Source organism: Pseudochaenichthys georgianus, chromosome 14 (genome assembly GCF_902827115.2).
Source record: "Pseudochaenichthys georgianus chromosome 14, fPseGeo1.2, whole genome shotgun sequence".
NCBI classification, from domain to species: Eukaryota; Metazoa; Chordata; class Actinopteri; order Perciformes; family Channichthyidae; genus Pseudochaenichthys; species Pseudochaenichthys georgianus.
In genome coordinates, this window is record NC_047516.1 from 37,581,593 (window position 1) to 37,605,160 (window position 23,568).

The 23,568-nt window shown below is 43.8% G+C and overlaps 1 protein-coding gene across 7 annotated transcripts in view; it reads left to right on the forward strand.

The window, feature by feature from the left end:
* Positions 1-23,568, forward strand: part of pknox2 (pbx/knotted 1 homeobox 2) — a 155,235-nt gene that overhangs the window by 57,967 nt on the left and 73,700 nt on the right. For 5 of the 7 annotated variants that reach the window (XM_034099754.2, XM_034099755.2, XM_034099756.2 and 2 more), the window contains exons 2-3: positions 11,518-11,624; positions 13,813-13,949. In XM_034099754.2, the coding sequence (XP_033955645.1) occupies positions 11,538-11,624; positions 13,813-13,949 (224 nt within the window). In that variant the 5' untranslated portion in view covers positions 11,518-11,537. Of the gene's footprint in view, positions 1-9,045; positions 9,067-11,517; positions 11,625-12,483; positions 12,572-13,812; positions 13,950-23,568 lie in introns of those variants that run through there. The other 2 variants (XM_034099758.2, XM_034099761.1) reach the window with 2 other exon arrangements.

Below are 23,568 nucleotides of genomic sequence, written 5' to 3' on the forward strand. Positions count from 1 at the left end.
CGTTAGAAGATAGCCTACATTAATTGTTTATTTTTTGTATTTCTATTGGATTTGTTGACAACATGAAAAAAGTGCAATGTCGGCACTCTCCACCCACCTACCCACCGACCCGCTTTCAAGGAGTGTGCGTGTGTTGTGCCTGCATGGTGTGTCTGTTTTAGGAAATGATGCAGCGCCAGTTTGTTTAAATGTATCCACGACAAAGCTGAAACTAAAATAGGCTCACTGAAGCAGGTCCGTTTGGTCGCATGTGCCATGTTTGCCAGATGTTGTATATCCAGGTGATCATTTCCATTTCCATGTTCTTGTTTTAGGAGAATTGAGCAGTATAATGTAACCTACTGGGAGGACACACAACAGTGGCGTATCTGAGCTGCAGCCAATGGGAAGCTGGTTTAACGCTAACAAGTGCACACAAGGATGTTGTAGCATTTGACTTTACAGTAAACGTGGTCTCCCTGGCGTCACAGAGCATGACTTCAGGAGAACATTTGACTAACTTCTATCGATAGTTGTGAACTTTAGATGGATCCTCCTCCCTCTTTTCTGTTGTTATTACAAGCTGTGACCAGATCCACATATGGTGCTGCTAGAATACAGCGACGTCCTTATGAATACACTTTCATCAAAGTATCTTAAATTAGGATTATTGTAAAACTAATTTGACACAGACATCAATCATATAAACAAATCCTGCTAATTTAATTTGTGGGTTCATTGTGTAGGATGCATAACCTTTCCCTATCCATCTGATATTGTACTTTATTTAATGCTGTCTTCATCGTAGTTATCCAATCCAATGCATGTGCCAGATTGATTAAGAAGCAGTTTAACATGTGTAACTGTTGATGTGACATGATCCAAATAATTCTAGAAAATATCTCTAAAATCCGGATTTCAGTGGACGAAGAAAACAACTTTTATTCAAATTCTTTCCCATATGGAAAGTACATGAGTTCGAATTCAAAGGTAATTTAAAAAGGAACATAATCAATATGCTATTCTATTGTTTTCGATGTTTTTTTATATTTTAATGTAATATTATAGAAATATTCATATTAACTTCATTCCTTTTTCTTTGTCATCAGAAAAGGTTGAAACTCAGGTACCCTTTGATCCAGATGATTAAAGATGGAACAATTATTTACCTGCAGCCAGAACATTCCTTTTAACTTTGTGTTAAATGTTCAGCCTCGTAAGAAACAAATCTCACCTCATTATAAGAAGGGCTATGCTAATGAAGTTATTTGCATGCAAACCACTTGTCCTTGGGGAATTACAAAATAATTCCACTGTACTCTAGTTTTACCACTATCCATTTGACTTGAGACTTTAATCTATTTTTTTAAAGCAGGAAGGAACACAATCAGACCGGAATGGGTAATATCCAAACAAACATTTGCATAACTACAAAGAAAACAAGAATGCAGTCGGATTGGAGCACTGATGCTATTGTCAGCAGCACGAAGCGATGCATCTTGCAAACTGGCGTACCCGGGAGATTCCGTGTGTCTTCATTATGGCTGTGGGGCATATTTGAATATGTGAAGGGCGTTCATTAAGAAGTTCAGTGTGAAAGAATAATCGGGAAAGGTTATGGATTTAAATTCAAGTCCAAAATGTCATTGGAAATTGATAAGGACAAGTGGAAGGAATCATTTGAGTAAAGTCAGCGCTGTGCGTGAGAATAGCAGCACAGCAAAGGACAAGGAGCATCATGTTTACAATGAGGATGCAGAGAATGAGTTTTATTTGTATTTTTAAATCAGTTTATTCCACGGAGCTGCGATAAGCTGAATGTAGGTTTAGGGTTTACATTCGTGGGACGAGAACAGATTCTGATCATTGCAATTTCTTTGTAGGTGACTCTTTGTAGCTGGTGATTCTTTTTGTATGTATTTCCCCACGCTCTATTGCCATATTGTAAATCGGTACTTTCTCTGCCAAATGTGACAACAGATTATAGAAGCTCTTACTTCTCCTTTGTACTATTTTAGCAACAGGCCCTTTCTGCTAAAGTAAAAAATAAAAATAAGAAAAACAAGGTGTGTTCGCTTGAAAAGAAGTAAAACAATCTGCTATAGAACAAGTGGAGATTAGCTTGGTAAGATTTCATGAAATAAGATGGGATACTAAGATGATTGTAATTAGCTAGGAAAGATTACTTTGAACTATATTTGACCAAAATCAGGAAATGTTGTGTTACAAAATAAGCCAGAAATGTTTTCTGTGTTCTCATGTTAGTCGGTGATTTTCCAAAAGAAATGTGTTTTCTGAAAACAAGTCACAGCAGCATTTGTTTATCTGATATACAAAGAAACAAGAGTCTCTGGCTTAACAAGATACTTAAGATGCATTGTCTAAAACCAAAGCCTATATCTCACTGCATTGTTTCTTCTTAAGTTATTATGTCTTATATCAAGTGTAAAGACATATGCTGACTAGACATGAGACAAATATACTTGGCAACATGTTGAATTTTCACAGTGTACTAATGCACTTCTAGAACACTGCAGAGGTATCACATCACATTTCTCTACTTTGACCCTCGACACAACACCTTCCAAACAACGGACTCTGCACTCTGTGCTGCGGCTCGCCTTTCAATGGCAGATACTTAATCCAGACAATGTGTACATGCACAGCAACAGTTGCTGGGTAAGACTCTAATGTTATTAATCTTAATTTCCTGCAACCAGACAGCAGGTTGGGTAGTGGAAACGTCTTTACGTGCTAGCTGGGTTAGCTTTGCTCCGGAACATCCTCACTCTTTTCCCGGGCGCTCACTGGGCGGCCTTGGCTCCGGCAGGTCTGGCCTGGAGGTTGAAGATGTTATGGGGGGTGATTTTCTCAAGGTCCACTGCACTTATCCAATCCCATTGCTTTTCTGCTTTGTGATCAACACACTCTCACTCCCTAAGCGTCCAATAGCGACGTTTGGTCAGTGTCCGTGGCGTCCAATTGTGACGCTCCTAGGCTCCTTCAGCGTCATAAAGGAACGCAAATAGCTTTCAACTGATTGCAATGTATTCCCATCTGCGTCGGGATTTGACGCTCATGGAAGCATGGCATTCGTTTGTGTCGGCTGCCCTTAAAGGCAATGTGAGCGTCCATTCCCATTGGATAACGGGGAATTGTACACCCGGAAGTAAGTATTCCTCTTACTGTCGATTGATTTTACAGTGATATCTGCACTACTCATCGACTAAAAAACACCAGATTATCCTTGTTAATTACACAACATTGATTGGTTTAAATTGTGTGCAATGCTTTTGTATTTTTCCCCTTCGATTCGGAGAAACAAATATTTTTTCTGAGTAAAGGATGGCAGAATACACTACACTACCCAGAATCCCCAGCTATCGTTTGGACTACACCATGTGCTCGGTTTGACAAACCCCGTTTTTTTCACCATTCATTCCGATGGCTGGCGTCTATGTCACGTGATCTTCAAATTTCTCCCTGCAGAAAAAGAAAATATGGCCGAACTTCGTTTTATTCTCGGTGGAAAATGCCTATTTTAAAGTTAGTTTGGCCATTAAAATGCGTTTTGATGTCATTTGATGCGAGAAATATTAGTTGTTATTTCAGATTATGTGTGCAGTGGATGTACATGATCTTTAGTTTGCTAGTTATTACGAAGATTACTTCGGGAAATCGCAACGTTTTCATTGTTACCAAGGTGGTTGCTAGGGACGCTGCTCTCGATATTATTTCTGTTATGTTGTGTAACTGTTTAATGGTGTTATCTTTATTGCTACCCCCTTCCCCGTCAATGTATAGTGTTGGTCCACAGCCTAAACATATTAGTTTAACAAAATCCGCATCTAAAGATAGCCTACGTTATTTCCCCCTGTACAATTCCAGTCTCACATCTCAGAGCACACCGTCATTAACAAATACCGGAAACAGACCAAAATAATAATAATACCTTATTCCAAGTGTGCTTGCTTTTCTCTTTGAAAGTCATCACATAACGGCATTGTAATACACGGTTCGGCTGCATTAAATATTACATATCTGCCGTAGTTCTGTATTTATAGAGCCCTGATGAGAAGACAAACATGAGGAACTGAAAACGTGACGTGGATCATAAATATATCAGCCATTAAACAACATCTTACATTTCTTTTCACACAATACGTCTCCTTGCAGTATCAACACTAATTCGGCTCACTTTTATATTTGATCCAATTGGTAGATGGGCTGTATTTACACCATAAAGGTGCACAGCTGATATAAAGGGACACCTGGTGGTTAAAGCATGTTATTGAATTTAATTATTTTTATTATTAGATATTAATACGATCTCTATAAAGTATATTCATTACTCGTTATTCTCTACTAATAGTTAATTAAAGACTGTATATAATGACTATTTTGCACATCCCTTTCAAGATTTCAAGATGTTCTAAGGTTTATTGACATATCATATAGGCCTACACAACTGTGGTGTAGTTCTGCATTGAATGAAAAACTTGGGTCGCAGGTTCCTCAATAGTGCATTACAAGACATCTATCAATATTTGTGCATACCTCCAGCAATGTTAACTATGTTGAAGCACTTATTTTAACTGATATTATACATAATGTATTATACTCTTATAAGATGTATGTAGATATTTCATCTCCGGCCTTGTCAGGTATTGAACAATCAATAAATAAAGAACACAGAATTGTTGAATATAAAACACAGAATTTGTGTGATTATACTAAATGATTTTCAAATAAACAGAACTGCATATTTAACTGTTACACATGCTGATGTAACGCAAATGTTCCAACTTGGGATCAATAAAGTATATCTTATCTTAAGCTGATCGATGGCTACATATTTTCAAAATATGCCTCTGAACCTTGACAAGTGCATGTTTCAGGCTTATCAATGAATGTAATGTAATGTTATCACAGGGGTCACAAACATAAGACCAGCTGTTAAATAAAGCTCTTCTGACCTTAGCTGGCATGTGGGTATATATAATAATACTGCCCATAAAGGGCACAAGCAATTTTCACCCATTTATTAATTATATGTTTTAAATGTGAGTGTTTCCTATCCCCTAAACCTCCAGGGATGTACACAGTTTAATACTGGCAACTTCTTATTATGGGAAATACGAAAACGTCTTTTAAAACTACAACTCCCAGTAGAGACATGCCATAGAGCATGTTGCGAAACAGAATAGCCAGCATGTGTAGTTCTGGGGACGGGGTGGGGGAGGGGGGACGCGGTGGACCCGTTCAAATCCAGTTTTGGACAGTCTGCCGTGGTTCCATCCCATTTCAAGTGCTGTTCGAGAATCGGCTTAACCCTCGGAGCACACTCTCCAATCACAGAGCTTGAGGACTATCACGGGGTTTGTCAAACAGAGCACATGGCGTAGTCCAAACGATAGCTGGGGATTCTGGGTAGTGTAGTGTCTTCTGCCATCCTTTACTCAGAACAAATATTTGTTTCTCCGAATCGAAGGGGAACAATACAAAAGCATTGCACACAATTTAAGCCAATCAATGTTGTGTAATTAACAAGGATAATCTGGTGTTTTTTAGTCGATGAGTAGTGCAGATATCACTGTAAAATCAATCGACAGTAAGAGGAGTACTTACTTCCGGGTGTACAATTCTCCGTTATCCAATGGGAATGGACGCTCACATTGCCTTTAAGGGCAGCCGGCATAAACGAATGCCGTGCTTCCATGAGCGTCAAATCCCGACGCAGATGGGAATACATTGCAATCAGTTGAAAGCTATTTGCGTTCCTTTATGACGCTGAAGGAGCCTAGGAGCGTCACAATTGGACGCCACGGACACTGACCAAACGTCGCTATTGGACGCTTAGGGAGTGAGAGTGTGTTGTTGTGATAGGCTATGCATGCTCTATTACAACATTAAACGAAATTAAGCAAAAATATTATTACCAACATTGTCAGTATGCTAATGTAATGAACTCAGATATGACAGCTGTTGAACTTTCTAAAAATGCATTTTAGCATGCTGATGTTAGCATTTAGCTACTGTGCAGCCTCACAGAGCTGCTAGCATAAAGCGTTTACTCTTTTCTGTTTCTTGCATATACTTTCAATTCATTTATCCCCCATTCGAGTGAATTGAGCTGTGTTCAAGAGCACTATACGACTCATAACGTCACAGCACATCAACCAGCTATCTCACCAACATGCTTATTTTTTTTGTTCTTGACACAAAACCTTTCAAACAACCGCCACGAAGCACTGCCTGTCCTTCCATGATGTGGCTGCACTCAGAGTTACTAGCTCCACCATAATGTTGAGGTGTCCTTCACCAGGCTTCACATCCATTCCTTATCCATCTGGTGGGATGAGTCCAATAAACAAGCGCTGGTGAATAAATGATACTTGTATGAATTGTAAGTGTGAGGAGCAGGGTGTTGGAGGCTGGGTGTGGGGGGGAGGGGGGCTGCCGGCTCAGGTTAATGAGGTGGTGTGGGAGTGTGGACTTGGCCTGACGGGGATTTGTAGCCCTTAGACCACTAGTGAGACTATATTTGCCTCGGGCTGTGTATGCACTTGCGCCTCTGAGTGTGTGTGTGTGTGTGTGTGTGTGTGTGTGTGTGTATGTGTGTGTGTGTGTGTGTGTGTGTGTGTGTGTGTGTGTGTGTGTGTGTGTGTGTGTGTGTGTGTGTGTGTGTGTGTGTGTGTGCGTGTGCATTACAGCGAGAGGCAGTGAGTGATATTGCCCTCAGGACTACACTGGTTGAAGCTTTGCTATCTCTGTGTTTAATGTTGGCATTTGTTCGTTAAAATGCATATGTTTGCATGCATGCTCACTCCTGTGTGAGGGGGGGGGGGGGGGGGGTGCTTGCGCTCTGTGTTTTTCAGATGTCTGTGTTGTGTTGAGTCTGACCACAAGTGTGTACACAGGGCCCCTCCTCCCCTGCTCTATTCTCATTACCATTCCACCCTTCCCTCCACCATTTTACTCGACGGCATCAAGGCCTCTCCTCTCGGTGTTTGCATTGTAAATCAGGCCTGACAATAAGGCCATGATTAGATCCTACTCATATTCAAAAACACCTGATTTATTTAATCATCGTCCTCTCTTGCATGGCTTTCAAGATGCATAATATCTGACCAAGGTGACATACCCACTTCCAAATGTTATTCATTGCATTTGCAGGTCAACCTCTTCACCAACAACCTCAAACAGGGCAGATGAAATGAGATTTTGACGGGAGGGTGTGCACATGACAGCTTGTTGGCTCCTTTTATCCCAGAGAGGCTTTTGCTGCTGGTATTGTCATTGCACAGTAGGCCTATGCAACAAAACGGTTTCTCTGCAGTTGACCCATCCTAGTGTTAGGAGCAGTGGGCTGCCATTATGAACAGCAACCCGGGGAGCAGTGTAGGGAACGGTGCCTTGCTCAGGGACACCTCGGTAGCACTTGGTCTTGCCGGGACTTGAACTGGTGACCTTCCAGTTGCCAAGCCAAGTCCCTATGGACTTCGCCACCACCGCGATCGTTCTCTCCCTCATGCATGTGTGTTATATCAGATCAGGTATCAGATGGTTGCTTTAATCTGCCATCATTTCTACAACATCTTCCATTGAGTTTAAAGCTGTGATACACTGTTTCTGTTTTCATTCATGTATTACTCTTGGAAAGCTTGGATAAAAGCTTGGATAAAAGCGTCTAATAAGTAACATGTGATGATGAGGATGATGTAAAGGAGACCTATGATGCAAAAATGCACTTTCTGATGTATTTTACACATGAATATGTGTCCCCGGTGTGTCAGGGAACTCACACAGCGTCAGAAAATAAACCCTCTCTCTTTTCCTCCGTACCCAAATCTCTAAAAATGGGGCTACAACGGAGCTGATCCAGATTTGTGTCCGATATGACGTAATATCGGAAATGTAGGCTGGCTTTACACCAACGGCCCTATCAGAAACGTTGCTATCAGAAACAATGCCCGACTGTTTTGGACATAATATGGTCGGTGCATGTTTACATTAGCATCGCTAACACTCAGAGCTAACCTGTGCTGGAGAGCATGTGTGTGAAGAAGCAGGAAATAAAAAGGAACTCACCCTGTGGTATAACCGGCAAGAGAGAAAGCCTTTGAGCTCCAGACTGTTTCAGAGATAATCCTTGATAATCCATGATATGGCGTTTCATCACCGCAGTAGCTGCCGGTAGAATGAGCTCAGCTCTATACCCCAAATCAGCACTTTTGAAACAGGAAGTGAAATGGAGAGATATGAGGCATGGCTAGAATGGGTGATCTGTTTGGTATTTTGAGCAAAACACATGTGTTTTATATATTTGTATATATCTGAGACCTATGCCATTGCCTACAAATAGCATGATAGGTGACCTTTAAATAAAAAAATGAAGCAAAATGTATTGGCGTTATTGGCAATCAATGACCAAACTTCCTACTGACATTACCAACATCCTCAGCTGTATGCATTAGCATACAGCTAGGCACTTAAACTCACTAAACATTAGCATTCTATTATGCCGATGTTAGCATTTAGCTTGACGTATTGCTGTACAGCCTACGAGTTGCTTGCATGAAGCGGTACCTCTTCCCCATCCTTTGGTAGGAGAGAGAGAGCAAAGCTCAAATCAGATTACAGTGACATCAACCATCTACTTCACCAACATGGTTATTTCAGGTTTGGAGTTTGACAAGAGAGAGAGTCACGTCTTTGTACACCACACGTTTGCTTTTAATCATCCGTTGCAAAACCCCTGCCAGGTCACAATCCGGAGTGCAAGAAATGTTCTCTGTGACACGTCTTGTGTTGGAACCACATGGCAGATCAGGTTTTATGTCGCTTCGGTTTTGCAGCAGGAAGCATTCCTATTCCACATTTGATATAAGTTCAACCCTGTACAATAAATGCACCTTTCATACCGTGATCACATTTGTTTTCAATGCGGTGGTAAGCGGGGTGTAGCTGCAGCCACGCCACAGGCTCACCTTACAGCGACGCAGCAGAGGCCCGGTCTGTCTGAGGATTGTTGGAAATGGAATGCTGAATAGAAGCTTGTCTCGCTGCACAGCATCCGATGAAAGGGTACAACTGCTCCAATCCAAATTCAAAACCCTTTGATGTTTGTTGGAATAATTTTATGCCTACTTCTCATTTTCTATTTTATGCTTGCTTTTGAATTTTGATTGTGACTACAGGCACTTTTCAATTGATTGCATTATGAAGTCTGTAATAATTCAAAGGCCTTTGTTGAGGATCAAACATGTCGTTTGTCCTCAAAATGAATTATTATTATTATTATTATTATGACTTACTGTGTTACAGTAAACCTATGGCGAGTTCAGAGAGAGTAGCTCCACATGATTATCGTCTCTTTTGTGGTAGAGAGTTTGACTTTTAGTTTGATCAGATTGTCTGCTTGTGTGAGTTTTTTATCTGACTGTTGAAACACGATCTTCTTGTTTGTTGGTGTTTTTGCTGTGTACTTTCATGCTGTAGCAAACATTGCATGGCATGTTTTTGTACGCATATTTGTCATTTATGGATGCACAATTGCCTGCTCATATTTGGCGTTTGGTGGCCCGTTCCTTAGAGGGATGGCGGGACTTGAGAGGCTGCCTAAAATACTGCAGTAATTGGAATTGCTTTATCTTTAGTCTCATCAATTAATGTGCAATTTTCCATTCAATCATTATCACGCTGACTGCATTTGCAATTAAAATGAGCACTGATAACAGAGAAGATGCATTTCAGCTGATACCAGTTGGAATGAGAAGAGAAACCAGGAGGCGCAATCAGTACACAAGATGACTCGCAGAGACACACACACGGCACACACACACTGCAAACATCTAGTGCTGCACTAACTACAAACATGGGAGGAAATTAAGTCAAATGAAATACATTTCTACACACACATACACATGCATACACAGCACACACACATGCATACACAGCACACACACATGCATACACAGCACACACACATGCATACACAGCACACACACAGTATATGTGTTCACGCAGACAAGATAAAACATGCAGATTTGTGACTAAAACGCCAAATGACGAAGTGTCAATGAAACACAGCCATCCTTCACACCAACACGGTGGCAGCAGCGGTGCATTCCTCTCCGATGGAGACGCTCTCAGCCAGTTGTCTTGTGTCTGACGGAGAGGTCTGAGACATTGAGTCTGGCTCTCAGTGGCGGGAAGCTTGGTGATTTGTATTGTCCGATCAGCTGCTCACATCTCTTCCTGTCAGAACCTGGACAGAGACTTCTGATTTGATAAATCAGGGCTCAGCTCGCAGATGAGTGAAACGACAGGAGGAGCTGATTGCAGCGTAAGAGTTCCTTTATGCCAGAATTAGACGCTCATTAATGTCCCTGTAATATTCCTATGCAGTGGGTCTGGGGTATTCATTAACACATGTATAGTTAGCCCATTTATGGTATATTTACATTTGTTATGATGTCAGTTTGTATTTCCATTTATAGTATTCGCATGATCCTTTCATATTCTGGCTGTGATTATTACAAATATATTTCCCCAGTGGCTCGAGATATTCAGCAAGCATCCTGGTTTTAAAGGAATGTTGAAGTCCATTAAAGCGCTATATTGAACCTTACAGTGTCTGTATGCATCCGTTTGTCCAGGCTTACAGTTAGAGCTTTTATATTGGATAAAGCAGTACGGTTAGAAAGCTTTGATAAAGTGTACCCTCATATTTATCTAAGCAGCCGTTCCCCCCTCAGGTCAAACTGGTGACTTACAGGACATCTTCATGCAGTGTGTACACATAGGTTATATGTAGCTTCAGGAGGGAGCACCTGCTGAGCCTAATTGCTGCGGTAGGGTGTGTGTGTGTGTGTGTGTGTGTGTGTGTGTGTGTGTGTGTGTGTGCGTGTGTGTGTGCATGTGTGGGGGGGGGGGGGGTTACAGCGGTGTTCCACAGGGTACCGCCCTCAGCCCTGTGGGGTCCCGGCCAATAGCAATTAGCCCGCCAACAAGAGCCCTAATTAGCCCTCTTGATTGGCTCGGAGACAGCAGCACAACAACACACAGAGAGGACCAAGGCGACTCCTCCAGAATGCACTGCTTTAAAGCCAGCTATACTGTAATTAGTAAACAAGCATAGCGGTCTGTGGTTGGTAAACAAGCAGTCGGTGTGTTTGCGTGTCATTATGAACCTGCTGGGATGGACAGTATTTCTGTAAAAGGCTCACATGATGGAGTCTGCGTTGCTCTCTTTTCTTTCTGCTTGGTAGCATTGTCAGATCACTCAGTATTAATACATCATGCGGCTGACAGCCTGCTCTGCAATGCATGCTGAGGGGGCTGAGGGGAGTCAGGAACAAGAGATGAGCTAATGGAGAAGGGTGAGAAGTGTGAGAGGCAGGAGTGAGACGTAGCGTGAGAATCACATCATTGAATCATAGAAGCACCTGCTGGCTGCTGCTGCTGAGATAGAAATAACAATCATTCCTTTATTTCTATACACTGAATGTATGTGTCCTTCTGTTTCTTTCACAGTCTAAATGTAAAGCTATCCCATGATGCAAAATGTGTCTCCAGCACCTGCAGTGACAATGATGGCCACCCAGAGCGTTCCTCCACCATCGTACCAGGAGAGCCAACAGGTCAGAGCTTCGTCAGACTGCACATCACTGCTTGAACACCAACTCAATCTCCAGAGTAAAGAAATGGGAAAGGCCCACAAAGCTATTCCTCAGGGTCATTCATTGTTTAGATGTTTGTATTTGTGTAATCTGTGCTCTGTTCATATTGTGCGCCAATCAGATTAATCCATTTATGAATTTTATGTTAGGGACAATTCAAACGTTTAGGCTGATTAGCATGTAGTGTTTAAACCTTATAAATAATGACCTATTTAGTCATATATTTATATATTTGTACAGGCATTACCTTAAATATTACATTTCTTCATGATCAGTATAGCATAAAAATATCGCCCAATGTTTCATAGTACCGGTAGGTACTTGTTATTTTGTTAAATTATTATTATTCATTTTTTGTATCATTCTTTTCATTCTGACATCAAAACAAATACAACTCATAGTTTTCCCTTTGGGTTCTGTTAACACCCACTTCTTTCACATTAACTAATGATTAATGTGTTGAAATATTGTTAATAAATAAAACACCAATAACAGAAATGCAAATAGATGACTCCCTGTGAGGTTTGCTGCTGTGTAAACCCATTGTTAACTCACAGAGCAAATGAACATCCATTGTGTGTAACCTTGTTCTGCAGCGCAGGCCTCACAGATCCCAAGTGTAAGTCTCTATAGGAATATAACAATGATTTCTGAGGTTGAATTATATTTCATAATGAAGACATAAGTGATACCTACAGTATGTCAAAGTGTGAGAATAGGAGGTCGGGCCCAGCGTGCAGTGTTAAATACACACGTGATGCCCCCCACAGGCCAGCGAGCTGAATGTACCTGTGGCAGGATGAGGCTGTGGCATCCGCCCCCCCCCCCCCCTCGTCCACACCACCTCTGCCGGTTCGCCCAGAGGATTAGTGCCATGGGAGAGCTCCGAGTTGCAGTCTGTGTGCTCGGTAAATGCAAATCAGAGCTAGTTAAGTGTGAAGAAGCTAATTTATTTCCCATTTGGTGCTGGGATTAAGACTTGAAGCTTCCTCCCAGCCCACCGACTCAAAACAAGAAATGTGTGGAGGTTGTAAGACTCATTTCCTCAGAGAGAACAAATGAGAGACAAAAGTGGGGTGGAAAAGGATAAAGAAGACAACGGATGGTGTTCGTGAAGCATGTCACTTAAATATCTCACAGACTATAGATGGCTCGCCATGAAAGATGCTCTGCTATCCTAACCTTTAGTATTCAAACAAGTTGCAAACGAATGATCCCCCTCAGGCTCCATTGTACTTTTGTTAAGTGTTAAGTAACAAATGAATGCATGTTAACTTACGATGGGGGACATGGTAAATGATAACAGGCTAGCTGTGTCATGGCCATGGATTTATAAGGAGAACTTGATACAGCGTCGGAGGTGAGGTCCGGTTCATTCTGGCAGGCGGTACCGCAGCATCAGGACTAAGACCACCAGACTCAGGGACAGTTTCATCCCACAGGCCATAAGACTATTAAACACCATAACATTCATCTGGCTGCTACTTAGAAATTATTTATCTAATATATCATATTCCAATAACCTGTAGACTCTTATTTCACTATTTTTCTTTTTGTATTTACTATTTACTTGCACTATTTTTTTCAGTGTTATTGTGTTGCACTGCTGGAGGAGCCTGTGCCCTAAGATTGTCATCGTCATAACTACACTGTAGCTATGTCCGCAGACTAAAAGCCTTGAACCTTGAATGTTTCTCTGTGGGTCTTTTTAACATTTTCCTTTGCCCTAATCATCTCAGGGCTGTTTAAGTTTTTCCGTACTGTGAAGTTAATACAAATAAAAAAAGAAGTAAAATACAATAGTCTGATTTACACAGTTGTCTCTTTTCAAATGAACATCAGTGTGAAAAAGTATTTTTGGGCCCAAATGAGTTCATGTGACTGACCCGAATGTGTGGCGCTTGGTAACGGTATGCATGTTAGCATGCTAATGTTAGCATTTAGCTCAATCCACTGAAGTGTCTTCATACAGCCTCGTGACCAGTATGGGGCTAATTATTTTTCTTACGTACTGAGGACTGACGCAAACATTATTTCACCCTACTCAGTTTAAACTCTTAATCTAAAGATCAACATGAAAACAATGTGAGCAGTGGAAAAAAAAAGTTGAAGGGTTAAATCATTTTGGTGTGGTTTTCTGTATCCTCAGATGACAGGCACCACTCAGCAGAACACTAAGACCCCACAGGTCCACATCCCAGCAGCCTCTGCAGCAGGAAACGCCTCCGTCAGCGTGACCCTCGACCCCCAGGCCCAGCTGGAGTCTGACAAGAGGGCCGTCTACAGGTCGGTGCAATCTCCCATGAGGGCTTCATGTGTGTAGTGGTCTGTTTGGGGTGAACAATGGAACCATGAAACTAAATGTTGTCTTGCAACTGGTAATCCCTTTACCTGTTGAAAAATAATTGTGACTAGTTGTCTAGTTTGGTAATGGCACCATTGTGCCCTCAAGTTTTCCTTCACTTTTTCATTTGAAATATGATATGTTCTCCTTATCCCCACGCTGGCTTTGGCAAATTGTCCCAAATTAAAAAACAAGTGTTGCTTAAATATGTTGCATCTAACTAACCATGACTTAAAAGCTTCTGGAAATCAGACTTGAAGGGTGCCTGCTTAAATGTTTTCTCTTTCACTCATCAGAGGCGAGCAGGAGCACCCTCATTTCCTGTACTTTGAATGTATTACATTTCTCTGAGTCACAACCTGTGCAGTGCATTCTGGGATAGGGATTACCACTCTGTTAGGGTGAGCAAATGAATGGATGCTTGGATGAATAACTTCAGTCATATTGTCAGGTACAGATATAAACACCAAAAATGAACAGTTATTTCAATTTTCACATTACATTACACGTCACTTGTTAGATGCTTTTATCAAAGCGACTTACATACATATTCAATACTGTGGGCAATCCCCACAGGAACAATCTGGGGTGAAGTGTCTTGTCCAGGGACACAGCGGAATGTTTGACTGCAGCGGGATTCGAACCAGTGCCCCCTTGATCCGACGATCAGCACACTAGCCACTGAGCCACACCCTTCCTTTCACCCCTGTTTATTGAAGGCAGTGTGGAATTTCTCAGAAGAATCCTCATGCAGTATCAGTGCCTTGAAGTACTTTCAGAACAATGTGTAGCATGCTCTGATTAAAAGCATGGGGAAATGTTCCCTGATCATTTTCACACTGTGTAGATAAGCCTTTTGTGTTTTTTCTCTTTTGTCACCCTTATTTTAGGATGTTTACAGATCGCCTGACAGACATTGGTTCCACATTATATGTGTACTAGCCATGTAGAAGCCCTTGAAGGCACCACCTTCTGAGGTGTAGAAAGTAAGCAAGAACATCACTGCTGGGTGAAACCAAACACTCTAGTAAAAAACACCTCACTCCTCTCTCAGCGCATCACTATAATATTGATGCATCCTTATAATGAGCTTGTATTATCTATTTATGAAGTCAATTATTCAAAATACAGACATTTTTAATCGAGCCGGTGAAGGAAGCAAATCAACAGCTTACTACATTTGTTGAGTGGAAAGAGACACGAGCTGTCCTGCTGCAGCCGTCCCGTAGTGATGACACCACAGACTATGGTGGGTGTGTCCCTGCTCCTCTGCCCCCCCCCGCAGGTCTCTACCACTGCTGTGCGAGGAGGGGCAGGCCCCCCCGCTCAGGCCCCCCCGCTCAGGCCCCCCCGCTCAGGCCTGAGGCGAGCTGCCGTAAAGTCCCATCAGCTCCTCTGAGATCCATGCCGCCTTTGATGTGAGCAGCCATGTCTGCAGCAGCTCCGTAGTGTGTGTGTGTGTGTGTATGTGTGTGTGTTTGTGTGTGTGTGTGTGTGTGTGTGTGTGTGTGTGTGTGTGTGTGTGTGTGTGTGTGTGTGTGTGTGTGTGTGTGTGTGTGTGCGTGTGTCTCTGGATCACTTCTCCTCCTTCCCCATCCCAACACAGGAAAGCAAGCACAGCAGAGAGAATATATGATATTATTAGTGCTAATGACTTTATTAGCTGCTTGATTGGAGTGCCTGTATACTAGGGTGACCAGACGTCCCTGTTTTCCGGGGACAGGCCAATACAAACGGGGACTGTCCCCGGAAATCTGAAGCACAATTTAAAATGTATGCTGTTTAAAATATCAAATTAGATCTATTGTCCATCTATATTTAGATTATTATTTAATGGAAACCGTCCATAATCAAAGAGTCACTCGAAGTCAATCAAATACTTATTTCACTTCAGGGTGATAGCAGGAGACCCCATCTAGTCAATCAGAGAAAATCAGGACAATCTGATGTAGAGTTTCAAAATAAAAGACCTTTGAAGTCTCATATATGAGCTATCATCCCTCTGTTTTTAGATAAGAATACAACAAAAACTATCCAGTATCAAAGTCTTATTTCACTTCAGGGTGATAGCAGGAGACCCCATCTAGTCACTCAGAGAGAATCAGGACAATCTGATGTACAGTTTCAAAATAAAAGCACTTTGAAGTCTCATACTGTATGAGCTATCTTCCTTCTGTTTGTATCCAACAGTTCAAATGTTCGAATTACATTGAACCAGAATTGTCTCCCTTTTTTCTTTAACAGTGAAGACAATTGGATATGTTAATGATATATATTGACAGAAAAACTCAAAATGTCCCCGGTTTTAATTTTGAAAATCTGGTCACCTTACTGTATACGGATCTGTGCATCCTTTCGTTGGAGTGTTAATGAATGTAAAACTGTTTAAACATGCACAGTAGAAGAGGACTGTGTGGTGTGCGGTGGAAGAATTGCTTCAACACACAGGAGGACAACACACACACACACACACACACACACACACACACACACACACACACACACACACACACACACACACACACACACACACACACACACACACACACACACACACACACACACACACACACACACACACACACACACACACACACACACACACACACACACACACACACACACATATATAGTACGAGATGAGAAGAAGGGCCTCACCCTCATGTGTCAGTCAGTCCGGACAGGGTTAGCTTAGCTTCGGAATCAGAATACCTTTATTAGCTTAGCATCAACACTGAAAGCAAACAGCTAGCCATGCCTCGTCCTGAGTATAATGAAAATATCATGACTCTTTAGATGATATTATAAATGTTAAATCTAAATCATTTGTCTAACCAAAACACAAACAAAAATAACAATTTATGTCAGGCAAATGTCTGCCCTCCAGCATCTCATCATTTGTTACGGATCGACTAATAATATCATCGATAGCGATCTTGTATATACCGATACACATTACATTGTATTATCTTTTTATAACTTTTTCAATATCATTGTCAACATTATTTTCAATATCATGCTCAATTTGACTTTTCTATTTTAATTTACTTTTATTGTTATTCGTTCAAGCACTGGAGCTAATATATAATACAACTTTTTACACCCTTATTTTTACCGTATTGCTGTGTAGTAATTAACAAATAACAAATAGTTGGCAGTCTTAAATGAAGTAGTTTAAAAAATAATAATAACGTAAGTAACATAACGGCAGCAGTTTAACTGAATTAAGCTCCTATTTATTTTGACTGGATTCCCAATGATTTACATTTCAAAGACAGACCCTTCTGTATGTCCAAGTTATTATTATGTTTCTGAATAACCTCAGCAGACCCTGCTTTTATTGAACTCTGTTAGCACTAATATATCAATTAGAAAATGCATTCATTCTCACTCCACCTCAGCAGGAAGGATTGATTACATTACATTGCATTTAGCTGAGGCTTTTATCCAAAGCGACTTACAATAAGTGCATTCGACCAAGAAGATACAAACTTGAAGAAAACAGAATTATTATAGAATCATTCCACCATTTTGGAGCCAGGATAGCAAACCCACGTGTTTCTGCTGATGGGAACTTGGGTCCCCCTCGCAGTGCGGGTGCAGCGAGCTGTTTGGCTGATGCAGAGCGGAGTGCACGTGCTGGGGTGTACGGTTTAACCATGTCCTGCATTCTGGATGAGCTGCAGAGGTCGGATGGCACATGCAGGTAGACCAGCCAGGAGGGAGTTGCAGTAGTCTAGGCGTGAGGTGACGAGAGCCTGGACCAGAACCTGCGTGGCTTTCTGGGTCAGCTGGGGACGCATCCTCCTGATGCTGTAAAGCGTGTATCTGCAGCAGCGGGTTGTAGCAGCGATGTTTGCAGTGAAGGACAGGTTGTTATCTAGGGTCACACCCAGATTCCTTGCAGTCTGGGTCGGGGAAAAAACAGAGGTGCCAATGTTGATTGTTAGGTCAAGAGTGGGGCAATCTTTTCCCAGAAGGAAAAGCAGTTCAGTTTTGTCAAGGTTGAGCTTGAGGTGATGAGCAGACATCCACTGAGAGATGTCAGCTAGACAAGCAGAGATGCGTGCGACGACCTGGGTCTCTGAGCGGGGAGAGGACAGAATTAATTGGGTGTCGTCAGCGTAGCAGTGGTATGAAAAACCATGCGGGCTAATGACAGATCCGAGCGAGTTTGTGTACAGAGAGAAGAGGAGGGGACCGAGGACAGAGCCCTTGGTGAAATTGAAGTTTCACTTCTTTCGCAATCCATCACATTTTCCAAAATTGATGAATCCTTTTAAACCCTTTGATATTATGCGGTGAAACTCTGATGTAATATATGGTTAATTTGTCTGCATGTAACATTGAACTACCTTTACAAAAAGATGGAGGTCCAGCTATGAGTTTTTGTATTAACAGAAATATGAGTTTACAACAGAGAACATTTAAACAACTTACTTTCAGTACAGAGTATTATTGGGCTCATCCCTTCTACAACACTATCAGATAGTTCAATTATTAATTATTTTTACGAAATTGCTGAAAGAGGTTATCCCGCAATTTAGCTATTCATTTAATAGTTCCAGGATCCACATTGTTTTTGTTTAACAGGCTAGCTGCATATTACCAGTGTCTTTATGTGACAACACAGGATGGAAGTAAAACAAAATGCAACTGGAGTTACTTAGTGGTTAAATGGAGCTATGGAGAGTGTGTAAGTCGTGTGTGTGATGGCCAATTAAAATGTTGTGATCAACAGTGGTAGATGCAGCGCTGAGACTCCAGCAGCATGTGCTGTTAAATGATGATTATTTTGTAGCTCTTAAATACAATCCTTGCTGTTACGTACCCAGAGGAGGCAGAGCAGATTAGAATTTTTGGAATTATTTCTGCCTTTGCCAGGAGATAATGACTAAAGTCACCTTGTTACCTTGTTATAAACGCAATTAAATTTGACTTCACAAGTCACTGTCTCCCACAGTGAGTAAAATTATGCAAAAAACACAAATAGCACTCTTATTTTAATAGAAGTCTGATGTTCCAGTGCTCCTGCCTTTACACAGCGCTCACATGGGGGCTGTAGACTTTGAAAAAGAAAAGCTCGGAGAATCAGCAGCTCTGCCATTTTTCTTTAATTATTTTGCTCGGGAAGTCGGTGTGGGCTTTAATGTTTCTTTTCACTAATTGCTGGAATGCCAACTTTCTGAGGAGATCTGTGGTTTCCTCTCTGTCTCTCTGCCTACTTTGTTATTAGAGTAAATGTATGATAGGGTAATTAGCCTAATGAGTTGTGGCATTTGACTATAAAGATCCTTCTGGATTTTCTGCATCTCATTGAAAAGCTTGTGAAGCTTTTTGTGTTTTAGGTTGTGAGTGAAGCTCTCTGATGGAGAGACATCATAATAGTCTTTTTTATTTAAAACAGAAATGTCCTCGTGATGCTGAGAAAACTGTGGTAGAACACTCTGTTTTAAGGTCACACTTTAATATCCGCCATTTGTTGGAAATAACAGGGGGTTACGTATTGTAACCCTAGTCATATAAGCACAGGCTCCGCCCTCTACTGGACTCTATGGGTACTACTCTCTATTATGCTGTGCGTGCTTTCACCTACTGAGTTTATCTAAACGTAGCCGGCCAATCGGGGCGAGCCTACCTGAATGCGCGCGCAGGCCCACAGTATATAAAGGCGGCTACACCCGCCGCCCACTATCCTTTACACTCTTCAGCGAGCGGACTAGGAAAGACAGGGCCCCCAGGTAGAGGGCTCCGCCTGTGCTTATATAAATAGGGTTACAATACGTAACCCCCTGTTATATTGCACATTTCACATATTTTACACGCCCTGTCATCCAACAACATCGACCCACCACACCGTCCCTGACCGGCTTTTGGCTAACATCCATTGCATCCCCAATTCCTCCCATCCGGTTGTAACCGTAGAGAAGTCGGGCCCACAATTTGGATAAGGCACACTCACACACGCTTACCTCGTGTGAAAAGATCTGTGCGGAGAATCCGTCTGGAGCCTACCGCGCACCATGTTCCCCAGGTCCCTCAGGAGCATGGGAAAACATAAGTGCACCACGTCCCCCACACTCACACACGCTCCGTGTAGAGTGGGCATGGACAATAGTGAGGAAGGCTCTCCCAGCCTGCCTCCAGCCCTGTATGGGGCTGATTGCGCACCATGTCTCCCGAGTCCCTCAGGAGCATGGGAAAACACAAGTGCTTTATGTCCAGGGGGGAGGGGGGGGCAGACACCTGCTGACCCACAGCCACCCCCCCTCTCACCAGTCATGCGTTGCCTCGGCAAGCACAGATGACGAGAAGGAGCCAGACATGTCCAGGAGATAACATTTTATGAAGGAGCCTGGCGTAGACCAAGACGCCGACGTCCATATATCTTCTACACTCACGCTGCTGAATAAGGCTGTTTGACACAGCCCGTGTAGAATGCGCACGGACCCCAGTGGGGAGGGCTCTCCCCGCCAGTCCATAGGAATGTGAAATGCACCCGCATATCCATCCTGTTAGGCGCTTCTTGGAGAGAGCTTTTCTAGCCACACCATCCCCAAAGCACACAAACAGCTGTTCAGTGCGCCTAATGGAAGCCGTGCGCTCTACATAACATGCTAGCGCACGCACCGGGCAGAGGAGGTGCAATTTAGCCTCCCTGGCCTCAATATGGGGTGGAAGATTAAAGCCACCTAACTGAATAGCCCTTGACCTGAACGAACTCCTTAGGCTCTTAGGAGTAAAGGAGGGGTTCGGTCTGAGTGTCGCCCTGCTACGGTCACCCCGGATCAAAAGGCAGCTTGGGTGCATCGACAGAGCGGTCAGCTCAGACACTCTTTTGGCCGAAGTCAAGGCAAGTAGCAATGCTGTCTTCCATGACAGTCCCTTCAGGGAGGAGAGCTCCAGGGGCTCAAATGGTTCTGTGACCAGAGCCTCGAGCACCAACGGCAGGTCCACCTGCGGGGCGGAGGCGTGCCCTACTGGGCGCTGCCTCCTGACCCCCTGCAAAAACCGCGACATAAGCGGCTGACTGAAGGCTGACCTGCCTCAAAATCCCTCGTGGCAGGACAAAATGGCTGCTGCATACACCTTAATTGTGGAATGAGCCAGCCCCCTGTCCACCAGTATCTGTAAGTAGGTAAGAATAGAGCCCAGCGTGCATGACAGAGGCTCTAGACTCCTTCCTTCACACCATCGCCGGAATCCCGCCCACTTTGGCCTGCAACAGGCTGTGGTGGATTCTGCTCCTGCTGCTTGGATAGTCTGAATAACGTTGTCAGACAGCCCCACCTGTCTCAGCCTGTCCCTCTCAGGAGCCAAGCCTGGAGAGGTTGGCCCAGAGTGGGTAACGCCCCTATTGCCCCTGCTTCCTGAGACAGCGCTCCCCAGACCTGAGGAATAGCCCAGGGCTGGCCCACCATCATCTGTGTTACCCCGCGTTCCACGGCGCCAGGCGGCGATCTGGGGCCACTAGGATGACTGACAGCTGCTCCCGCCTCACCCTATCCAGGAGGGGGGGGATAAGGTGCAGCGGTGGAAAGGCGTAAAGCAACCACAGGGCACAGTGGATGTTGCGCCGATTGGCGAACAGGTCCACCTCTGCTCTCCCGAACTGAGTCCAGAACTGCTTCACCACCTCCGGGTGAAGCCTCCACTCGTCTGGCAGGGGTCCGCCTCTTGACATGAGGTCGGCCCCCCCGTTCTCCCGTCCCGGGATGTGCAGGGCCCTTAGAGACAACACAATCTGTGAAACCCACAACCACATGTTCTCTGCTGCGGTCAACAAGGCTATTGAGCGGACTCCGCCTTGCCCGTTGATGTACGCCACTGTGGTCGCTCCTCACTAGCACATGTTTTCCCTGTAATAAGGGTTTGAAGTGCTGTAGGACCAGCATCACTGCTTGCAGCTCCAGGAGGTTACTGTGCCGAGCCTCTGTCAGAGGCCAGCAACCACCTACAGCTCTCTCTAGGCACGTCCCCCCCATCCTGTCACTGAAGCGTCTGTAAAGACTGTGATATAGGAGGTCACTTGCCCCAGTGGAGCTCCCCTCCGCAGATTCTCTGGGGACCCCCAGAATCGGAGGTTGCTCTCTACTGAAGGGGGGATGGTCACCAGACGTCGTTTGTGCATGCGACGTGCATGCAGGAGTCCGAGTGGCACTACGGAGTGAGCAGCCGTCATGAGACCCAAAGTCTGCATGATGATCAAAGCTGTCACCGTCGCCCCCTGACACAGCCTGCAGACTGCCCGCAGCAGGGATGCCTGTCTGCTTTCTGTCAGGGTGGCACGTAGTCTGCCTGCATCGAGCATCACCCCCAGATATTCTACCTGCTGGTGAGGTATGGGGGAGCTCTTCTTCCAATTGACCGCAACTCTTTTTCAACCCAACTTGGTTAGGTGTAGGATCAATTGGGCAGTGTGAAACATTGCCCATTCCCTGGACCTGGCCATGACTATGAGGTCGCCCAGATAAAAGAACACCCTCATGCCATGGTCCCGCAGCGGTTGCAGCGCCGTAGCGTGTGTGGGGATATGGAGTAGCCGAACGTCAGGCTGTTGTACTCGTAGGCTACCCCCTGGAAGGCAAAACTTTCTGTGTTTTGGAGCAATTTCGTCATGAAAGTAAGCGCTCTGCAGGTCGATGGTTGTGAACCAATCACCTGGCTGCACCAGTCCCAGTAACTGTTTCATAGTTAACATATGGAACTTCTTGCATGCAATGTGCTGGTGCAGGCATTGAAGATCCAGAATGGGCCTGACTTCTCCTGTCTTCTTGGGAACCAGGAAGTACAGGGAATAGTGCCCCAACTCTCTTACTTGAGAGTGCACATGTCGAGAGGAAACCTATCTCCTCCTGGGATGACAGATTTGCCTCTCCCATGCCTCTGAACGGAGGAGGGATGCTGAGTGAATAACCCAGTCTCAGTGTCCTGTCCTTCCGCTCTGTTAATACACCACTGATTTTCCATTCCCCATAACATTGTGTTAGGGGATGTGTAATCAGCTGCAGAGCCGCAGCTATGAGGCTGTGGTACTCTCTGGTGGCCCACTCCGCCGTCAAACCCTCCATAAAAGGAAGTTTGACCCATGGGGGGCTGACACAGAAAGGGCCGTTTTTCTATAATGCAGTTTCCACTCAGAGAACAAAACGGCCGATTTTTCACTGAAGTCCCTGAACACACCACAGCACGCTCCCGTGAGAGCGTGCGCTCCGCCATAATGCTGTTTTCTCTCAGAGAGAAAGAGGCATTAATCTGAGCTTCTTCTGTCCATGAACGCACCGCGGCCCGCTCTCGGGGGGGGGGGGGTCGTCATAATGACGTCTCTTTGAAACGGACATTATGGGGAAATGTGGAATGTGGAGAGAGATGACTCCCCCCCTCAGTCTCTCATCAACTGCCTGCATGACATCAAAACATGGATGTCTTCCAACTATCTTAAGCTGAACAGCAATAAAACAGAGCTCATGGTTGTGGCACCCACGGCCCTGCTCCAGAAGGTTGGTGACTTCGTCCTTGAGGTCGACGGCTGCTCCATCTCCCCATCTCCCCATCTCCTGA